At 29.4% G+C, this 9,835-nt stretch overlaps 1 protein-coding gene across 2 annotated transcripts; it reads left to right on the forward strand.

Annotated features, from left to right (window-relative positions):
- The first annotated feature begins 3,872 nt into the window (after positions 1-3,872).
- LOC107417125 (chromatin remodeling protein EBS-like) lies at positions 3,873-9,559 on the forward strand. 2 transcript variants are annotated; one of them, XR_001581357.4, is made up of 7 exons: positions 3,873-4,315; positions 4,646-4,988; positions 5,103-5,171; positions 7,951-8,089; positions 8,536-8,588; positions 9,051-9,105; positions 9,192-9,559. XR_001581357.4 is itself a non-coding variant. In XM_016025694.4 (5 exons), exons 1-5 carry the CDS (start codon positions 4,243-4,245, stop codon positions 8,560-8,562), a joined length of 651 nt encoding a protein of 216 aa, XP_015881180.1. In that variant the 5' UTR covers positions 3,873-4,242; the 3' UTR covers positions 8,563-8,929. The 2 variants fall into 2 exon arrangements, 1 of the variants encoding a protein (XP_015881180.1); XM_016025694.4 differs by lacking the exons at positions 9,051-9,105; positions 9,192-9,559 and having other exon boundaries at positions 8,536-8,929.
- Positions 9,560-9,835: the final 276 nt, after the last annotated feature.

A 9,835-nucleotide genomic window follows, 5' to 3' on the forward strand; every position in this document is an offset into this window, starting at 1 on the left:
AAAAGATATTTCTTTTTTTTCCTTTTATTCTTTTAATTTTTTTTCTTATTTAAATATAGTATATATAACCCGGATAAATGTGTTTCCATCCAAAATACATAACCCGGATATAATTGTATAGTCTGGCATATGTAACCAAGATAGATAGAATTTGTTTGGATTATATATATTGAATAGGTTTATTATGTCTGGATTACGAAATCCAAATATGACTGTATAGTTTGGTATATATAACTTGGATGAATACAATTTATTTGGGTTATATATATGAGATGGTTTCATGTATCTATGTGTTTTTGTCCATATTATATAATTTGGATATGATTGAAGTAGCATGATACACATATCCCAAAAGTGTTTAATTTGTCCAGATTATATATACCGAATGATTTTACAAATAGTTTAAATAATTATTTTCTCTGGTATATAAAACTAGAACATGATCAAATCGTTTGAGGTATATATAATAAACAACTTCATGGTGTATATGATAAAAATAATTATTTAAAATAATAGATAAAATGAAAATGAAGCCCAAAAAAAAAAAACCCAAATAAAAAAATATAGAGAAAAAGCAAATCAACTATAAAAGAAAGCTAAATACTTACATTTTCAGAATTGAAATCAGAATTGAAAGGAATGATTCGCCAATTACTTTTATTGATTTTTTCTTTTTGATAGTTAAACTCCTTTTTTTTGTTTTTTTTTTAGGGTCTTTTATTTATTTTTTTTTTTCTAAAACTCTATTTATTTATTTATTTATTTTGTTTATGTATTGGAGCATCTTTGTGACTTTTTAGGAAAGGATATTCTTGGAGTATTGAAATATAATTAAAAATATCGTATGAATATCAAAATTTGTAGTATGAATAAAACTACTATACAAGTTCAATAAATGTGTATTTTTATAAAATAGATTAATTGCTAATTAGTACTATGAAACTTTAGAGTTGTGTGAATTGAATTCTAAAGTTTGTAACCATTTTAATTGAAACCTTAAATTTTAAATTGTTGCAAATTAGTTCAATTGACTAATAATGTTGATTTTATCGTTAGATGATGTTAGCATATTGAAAGTATAATTCATTTTTCAACAATACATAAAGAAATATTTTTTAACAAGAAATATATTTTTTTATTTTTCTATTTTCTATTTATATATTTTTAAAAAGGTTCTATCAATTCTTATTTTATTTAAATTAAAATTCCCAAGAAATAAAATGTTTTTTTACCTAAAGTTAGACAAAAAATAATAAATAAATAATTTTGGAATTTTAAAAACTAAATAAAAATTATTTTATTAGATAAAAAATTAATAATGATATTTTACATCTAAACCATAGAAAATTACATAAAAATTACAAAGATAAAAATTAGTCCCAAAATTAGACAAAAATAAAATTAGAATTTTCGCTCTTGCAAAAGTATTTTTATTAGACAAAAAATTATATGAAACAATTTTATCAGACCAAAAATTTATAATAATTTTTTAAAACCAAACCCTAAAAAAAAATACAAATTAGACAAAAAAATAAACATGAATTTATTATTATTGATTTTATGTTTATTATATTTATTTTTATTTGGTTTAATAATTTATTTTTACTATTTTTAGATCTTTTCTTTTTTATGCAAAAGTGCTTCATTCTAATTCAATTTCTAATCTTTCCATTGTTGCTTACTTCTTGTAGAATTGAGTGACTCGTAAATGAGTGTAAGCAAATTTACTACCCTTTTCTTTTTAAGACCAAAATAAAAAAACATAAAAATTAAAATTTATTTTTTGTCTAATTTTTATTTATTTATACTAATTTTTTTCTTATGGTTTGGGCTATTGAAATTGTTATATTTAATTTTTGTTAGTAAAAAATTGTTATTAATTTTTGGTATATTAAAATTATTTTATTTAATTTTTGGTCTAGTAAAAATACTTTTATTAGATCAAAATTCTAATTTTATTTTGAATTTTTATTTTTGGTCTAATTTTAGATCTAAAAGTATTTAATTTCTTTAGAATTTAGTTAAAAAAAAATAAGAGTGGATACAATTTTTAAAATAAAAAACATAAATACAAAGTGGAAAATTAAAAAATTTATTTTTTCAAAGAGATATATATATATATATATATAAAGGAAAATGATTTATGACATAAACATGACATCAGCATGTTGACGTTTTCTAGCCGTAAAATTAACACGTTAATTCATTGAGTTGAATTGTAATAAATTTAAAATTTCAAAGTTCAATTTAAACAATTCTAAATTTCATATTTCAATTCATATAACTCTAAAACTTTACAGTATTAATCATGCTAAACTATATTCTTGTCATGTTTGCGTTAAATTTTTTTAATCCGAACATGAAAGCACACGATTTGGTAAGCTTTTGCGTTAAGATATGTAGATTAGAATCCATTAATTAAATTTTCCTGTATCTGTTACCTAACTTGTTAACCCATTGAACATATATGATAAATTTAGGTTAGACACCAAAATAATAAAATCAACCTTTTTTATTTTAAGAATGAAAAGATCAAACAGACATGTTTGTTCATATGCAAAATATCATTAAAAAAAAAAATCATTCACATACTAAAATTCTGCATGCATTAATAATTGTTAATTCAATATATTACAAATTAAACCTATATTAAACATCCATCATAGCTAAGGAACATATATTTTCAATTTAAAATATTTAATCTTACAAACCAAATCATCATTTAAAATCCAAAATAACTATTAGAATATAATAAATCTAGAAAGCATATCATTGCTTAAATTTTCATTTAAAATTAATTTAAAAGTAAAATTATTATATAATATATAACTAACAAAATACTTTATATTATTGGATATAATGGTCTCAACAAGTTTCACATGTTATTATCTATTTTCTTAATGAGTTTTATCAAGTTGATATTATACGAACCCAATTCAATACCGTGAACTCAAATATGCAAATTATTGTCCAGTTTGTTTTTTGTGTTAATGGATTGTATGATATTTTACCAAGACAAATTAGCAATTAACTCTTATAAAATTCATCCAACTACTTTTTCAAAGATTTTTAATATTTACATAAGTGAAAATAACTTTTTCATCTATTTTTTTTTCTAAATTTAGAAATTTGTTTATAAAGGTTATATTTTTTGATCTTTTAAATGTTATCCAAAGGAGAAATTCATCATTTGCCTTTTTTTTTTTTTCCCCAAAAAATTTAAATTCTCACTGAATAAAGAAGAAATAATTGAATGTTTTCCAATTTTCTTCACATGCATCATATATGCTAAGCTTCATTACTCGCTATATTTCCTTTGTTGGAAAAGAAGCCTACTCCCTATTTGTACTTAAAATGGTAAAAGTTTCTAATATTCTCAAACTATTTGATAATCGGTACTTTCATTTGCATAAAAGTAACATTTACCAATTAATGTCCTACAATCAATAAAGATGCTAAAAAATTTGGCATCAACATAATGTTATATTGTATGCACATAAACATAAATAAAAATCTTATAAATATATCTTCAAAAGTCAGAAAATATTCATATTCAAAAAAAAAAAAATTATTTGCTAATCATTTTTTTTTGTTTGATTTGAAAGAAAGGGAAATTCAAATTCAAAAAATTATTAAAAAACAATAATTTGATCATTTTTTTTCCAAATTATAAACTTTACCACTTGGCTGTTAACAAAATAATTTGAAGCATGTGGTGGATCAAACTAAAAGGAAAGTTATGAATATAGTAAAAATTATTTGCGCATGAACCAATAAAAACAAAAAAACAAAAAACAAAAAAGAAAAAAGAAAATAAAAAGATGCGCATGCATGCATATATGGATGGGTGATGCATGATGATGTGTCATCCACTGTATTCATCCTTGCAAAGTCGCATCCCAACAATATCTCTCCGAGCACACTCCCTCTCTTTCTCTTCCCCTCTTTTTTGGTTTTTCCACCATTTCTAGGGTTTCCATTAACCGACCTAAACCCTTACCACTCTTTTGCTCTCTAGAAGCCCTCAATCTCATCCTCTAAATCCTACCAAAAAAAAAAAAAAAAAAAAATCATCCTTTTTTACTTTCTCAAACAAATCTCATTCCTTTTCACTCTCTCATTTTCCATTTTGCTCTCCAAAATCACCTTCCTTTGTTCAGTCCAAGCCTCTCTCTCTCTCTCTTTTTCTCCCTTGGACCCCCAGATTCTTCACTGCACTGCTTTGTGGGCTTCTATCCCTTCATGGCCAAGACCAAACCTGGCAAAAAGGACCTTGACTCGTACACCATCAAAGGCACCAACAAAGTCGTCCGACGTACTCTCTCTTTCTTCTTTTTTTTTCTCCGATGACCCCAAGATTTCTATTTTTTATTTTGATTTTAAGTTCTGAAAGCTCATAATTTTAGTATTGCTATAATTTTGCATCTATGAATTTGTTTCTCGAAACTAAAATAGAACCCAGATTGTGTTCTTTCTTCTCTTCTTTTTTTCCTTCTTTTTTTTTTAATTTTTTTTTTCTGGTTTAGGTTCTGAAAACCCAAAATTAGTAGTTCTTTTAAGACGGTATTCTGAGAGTAGAAATGGGCAAGTTTTGCATTTTTGTGTGGCATTTGATTTTGGTACTTTTAATTGTCGGTTGGTGCAGCTGGTGATTGTGTGTTGATGCGACCATCGGATTCAGATAAGCCTCCGTACGTGGCGCGTGTTGAGAAGATCGAAGCTGATCACCGGAACAATGTAAAGGTACGGGTTCGGTGGTATTACCGGCCAGAGGAGTCGATCGGAGGTAGGAGACAGTTCCATGGTGCGAAAGAGCTGTTTTTGTCGGACCACTATGATGTTCAGAGTGCGCACACTATTGAAGGGAAGTGTACAGTGCATTCATTCAAGAACTACACCAAGCTTGAGAATGTGGGAGCTGAGGACTACTTCTGTAGGTTCGAGTACAAGGCCGCCACTGGAGGGTTCACCCCGGACCGTGTGGCCGTGTAAGCTTCTGGGTTCTTTTTGTATTTGCCGAGTGTTTTGTTCAATTATGTCTTCAGTTTTCTGACTGGTGGTAATTGGTGTTTGAAATTTTGTCTGGGTTTTTTGGTTTGAAGGTACTGTAAATGTGAGATGCCATATAACCCGGACGACCTTATGGTGCAGTGTGAAGGATGCAAGGACTGGTAATTTAGTTGCCATGCCATTCTAATTATTTGGATTTGTTTTGCTTTAACATTCGAGTATTATGCGTTGGATAATATTAGATTTTGTCTTGTTTTGGAGCTTACTTGGTTTGAAGATTTAGACGTGCTCTATGTATTTCATGAGCTTTTCCATTTATCCTGTCTAAATTAATCTATAATTGTTCAGCGATTTGATGAATCTCCTGATGGAGATTATGTGAGCCTTAGTGGGCAATATTAAACGGACCTTATTTTTAATTGCTAGTTACATTGATTAGGGTTTCGTTATTGTCCGTTTACTGTCAATGTAGGGCTTTTTGTTAAGTTGGGACTAGTTATAATTTGATTATTTGATTTTTCCTTATTGGCTGCCTATATAATATGCATATATATATATATATATATATATGGTTTTGATATGTTAAGAACATAGTTCCCCCTTTAAGTTGGGCATCTAGTGATGTGGCAAGTGTTAAGAGTTGCTACTTTTTAGTACTAATTTATTAATTGAAGTGGCATCCTCAGCATTTTAAATATATGTCCTTCAATGAAATAGATTTTTTGAATGGAACAATATACAGATTAAAAAACCTACTTTCCCTGTCATTGGTTCTTCTTCTTCTTCTCCTTTTTTTTTGTTTTTTTTTTTTTTTTGTTTCCTTCTGTACAGGTTCTTAGGCTTCTCTTTCATGTCTTATTCTTGTTTTCGTAGGAGGTTTCTTCTTTAAGCTGTTTCTGCTGTAAAGTGAAGATACTTGTGTACTGCAGCTACACGGAAAAAAAAAAAAAAGGATAACCCAGTTTTCGATTCTCTGCATTTTATGTTAGCATAGCTTGGAGCTTTAAACTCATTAGCTAATTTGTCTCTTTAGTTTTGGTTTGCTAGTTGTATTCTGTACCTTTCTTCCTGCTTATCATTCTATTGGATTCTTTTAAGTTTTATGGTCACTGATGGTATATGTATTGCATTTCAATCAAATAAACCTTTGATGTGCATGCTACGCTTTTTTAAGAAGTGAAGGTATTAATTTATAGAAAACAGCTGTTAAAGATCTTGTATAGGCTGCAGAGCATTTGCATTCTTAACTTTAGCAGCCCTCACTACTTGAAGTTCTTTCATCTGTCACTTTAAAGTAAGCTGTAATCCAGGTGTAGTTCATCACATCATTATTGCTTTGGTTCTTGTTCCTGTAATTGTCCTGTTAACTGCATTATGTAACTTTTTGGTAGTTGATGTAACAAATTTGTATTGTCCCTTGTCCTTGCTTTCATCAGTCTATCAGTGATAAACTTAAGCTCTCTTGCAAAATCAACTATGATTTATTAGTTGTAGAAATCTGAACAGAGGATACTCATATGATTGCAATGTAGTTTTGCCGTGAGAAGGTGGAAATCTTCCATGAATTCACTACAAATGGCAAGGACGTCTTTGTTGAATAGTTGGGACAGTGAATATCATTTCAAAGTAACAGCTTTAGCTGCATGTGAAACTGATGCTTGTTTCGATATATTGTCTATCTGGTTTGGTGGTTGTCCTTTTTAAAATTAAGTTGGCACTGATCCAGGGTGACTATGGCAAGTACAGAGACTAAGCATTACGTTGTTCTTCTTGAAAAGTGTATGTAAGAGCATAAGCAACATGATGTTGACATTCTTTTTAGATGAAATAAGCTGCTGTAAAAGGGTTAACTAGGTAAGTGGAAATTAGGCTTCATAGTAGATTCATTAAGTTTGAAAGGTAATGAACTTTTAACCAGAAGTTGTGATCCATTATTTATTGATGTTGCCAATGATAACTTTAGAATGGATGCTAAAAGCATAATGAAACTTGAAATCCTCCGTTAATTTCAATGGTAGTTTACATAAAAACAAAATTGTTTAACTTGTAGGTAGTCTAGGAAAATCCATCTAACAGTCAGGGTTTTCAAGTTAAATTTTTTTGAGTTTTTGCAGAGAATTAATGTTACTTTCAAATTATTAAAGAGCTAATGAGAAAATGATTGTTGCATTTCAGGAACTCAATAGCATGACTATTAAGGTGCATCAGAAGATGTGTAACAAACATAGGGTTTTGAAGCATATGTTTGTAGACTTCTTAAAATGAAAATGCTGTGCTTCAAAGAATTTTTTTTTGAAGCTCACCAGAAGGTGCAAATTTTGCATGGGAATAAAATTTTTCTTGATTTAAACTCTTCTATGCTTGTTTAAAATAGAGATTGAAAATTATATTGAAAGTTTAGATTGATTTTAGGTGATATGTTTACCTTTCAAACCTTAAATTATGGTACTCTTGCCCCATAATAACTTGGGCAAACAGGGATACCTGCGATCATAGACTGAATAGTTTCGGCATCATTTAAATAATTCCTTCGAAGTCTTTTTAAGGCCTCTACATGCTGTATGCAATATGCATGTAAAACCATTGAAGTCATGCTGAGGTTCCTAAAAGTTTTTAACTTATAATTTGTATTTTTAAAGAATAAATTGGGTTACCATAAAGATTTACATAGGTATAATGTTATCAATTTTACATTTCTAAGCGCATATTTTTCTCAGACTCACATAAGTATTCTCAATCCCTAGGATGCCACAGTTCTTTACTTAGGTTTTGCCTTTGCTTTGGTAGTATATGGCTTCTAAGTTGACTGTGAAACTAATTATAATTGTTTTTACAGTTAAAATGCTAGCTTTTACAATTTCCAGGATTGTTTTTCATAGCTTTTGCTTGTAGATTTCTATGAATTTTAGTAGTCATTGTTTCTATATCTCACATTTCCAGGTTTCATCCCTCTTGCATGGGTATGACCATTGAAGATGCAAAAAAATTGGATCACTTTTTGTGTTCTGATTGTTCATCCGATGATGATGCTAAAAGATCTTTGAATGCATTTCCAGTATCACCATCTGTTGAGACTAAGGTGAGAAATCTGCATCTCCCTCTCTTGTCCTTGCTTGTTCCTATTGTGTGTTTGTGTGGTCATTTATTTTCGTCTTACAGATCTAAAAATTATGAATTAGATAATAACTGTTGCACTGGTATTAGTTTATATATTATAGTCATCTTGTGTTGTTAGAAGTGTATTTGTATGGTTTGATCCCGGTATATCAATTGTTCTTTTAACATAGTGACTGATTTACAAATTTCTTTGTGGTAAATTCCTTTGTTCTGATGTTAAGCAATTAATAAGTCCAGTATTGTAACGCTTCAATAAATCATTATTCCACATTAATCCTTGAAGTGAGTGATTGAAACTGTTTCATAATTATTTTATTTGAGCACATTATCTGCAATTTTTTGCTTCAATCAAGGACCATTTCTTTGGTAAAGTGTAACTGGATCTCGTATTTAAATTTTTTACACCAGGTGGAGCCAAAGCGCCGGAAGAGATGACCTATAAATCGGGCCACATCGAGGAGGTATCCAACTTCTTTGGTATTAGCTCCAGTGTTGTGTGTTGTGGAAAATGTACAGTGCAGAGAGAATACTGTGCTTGCACAAACCAAAAGGCTTTTTTTTTTTTTTTTAATTTGTCATTCTCAATGTTTGTAAGTGTGCTAGAACTAGGAGATGACTTTGTGATCTGTGTTGAAATTGCATTTACTGTGCAAAAAGCACAATAATCTTATTTAAGCACAGAACACGTTAGCAGAAATGAATCTAAAAATTTAGGAGGAAACTCAGATTTTCTGTGATAATGGTTATTGCTGGGACTATTACCGAATGCATGGTGTTATAAACCGCGTTAGATTCTTTGTCCTGTTGTATTCTTGTTTTTGGAATATGTGGAGAAAAAGGGGGTTGCATGGGCGAAGAGAGAGCGTTTTTTTTTCCCTCATCATTTTTTTGTTTTTTTTTTTTTTTTGGTTCTCCTGTGGCAGCTATTGATACAAGTTTATCAGTGGCTCAGGCATCCCGAAATGGAGCTCTACAATGGTATTTGCATTTTTAATTTTTTTTTTTTTTTTTTTTATAATATGTATTCTTCACCCTTTATCTTGAGGCACTGCCTGATTCCGCAGTGAAGCTGTCTGTTGAACTGATTGATTCACCGGAGAAATGACTGGAATCGATTAGGGATTAATTTGCGGCAATTTGTATGGTACCAACTCATAAGTTGATGCCAATTTCTGTTGTTATGAAGCTGCCTTCAGTCCACTCATATTTCAGTGTCATTGGTTTGCGGATTTACTACTATCAGACATTGTGAGCTTAGTTTGGAGGATCATAAGGATTTGTCTTTTAGGTGTTTCTACCTGATAGAGTGAACTTTGTACCATTCACTTGCCTTTCCCAATTTTTTTTTTTTTTTTAATAAGTAAATCGTATATATATTTTACATGCTTAAGATTATTCAATCTTTATTCACAGCTACAATGAATTTTTACTATGGCAATCTCTCTGATCAGCTTTCTTGTTGTCAAATGCTTTACCTCAATGCAAAATCAACTAGTATAGAAGGATTACTTTTTTCCTAAAGGAAATAAAAATAAAAGTAGAAATTGATGAATCATTGCTGCCTCGTGGAATTATCTCAACTCTACTGTCATTCCCATTAATTTTCTAACAAACAAGGCCTCAGACCACAAACAAGCTGTTGTGGGTTAGTTGTCTATACTGAACCTAACACATAGGAGTTTTGTTTACTATTCCATTTGTTTATTTA

The sequence above is a fragment of the Ziziphus jujuba genome, chromosome 4 (genome assembly GCF_031755915.1).
Source record: "Ziziphus jujuba cultivar Dongzao chromosome 4, ASM3175591v1".
Lineage (NCBI taxonomy): Eukaryota > Viridiplantae > Streptophyta > Magnoliopsida > Rosales > Rhamnaceae > Ziziphus > Ziziphus jujuba.

Coding starts and splice junctions, on each gene's coding strand:
- LOC107417125 (XM_016025694.4), top strand. CDS start 4,243: ATGGCCAAGACCAAACCTGGCAAAAAGGACCTTGACTCGTACACCATC. Junction 4,316..4,645: donor CACCAACAAAGTCGTCCGAC/GTACTCTCTCTT, acceptor CGGTTGGTGCAG/CTGGTGATTGTGTGTTGATG. Junction 4,989..5,102: donor ACCCCGGACCGTGTGGCCGT/GTAAGCTTCTGG, acceptor TTTGGTTTGAAG/GTACTGTAAATGTGAGATGC.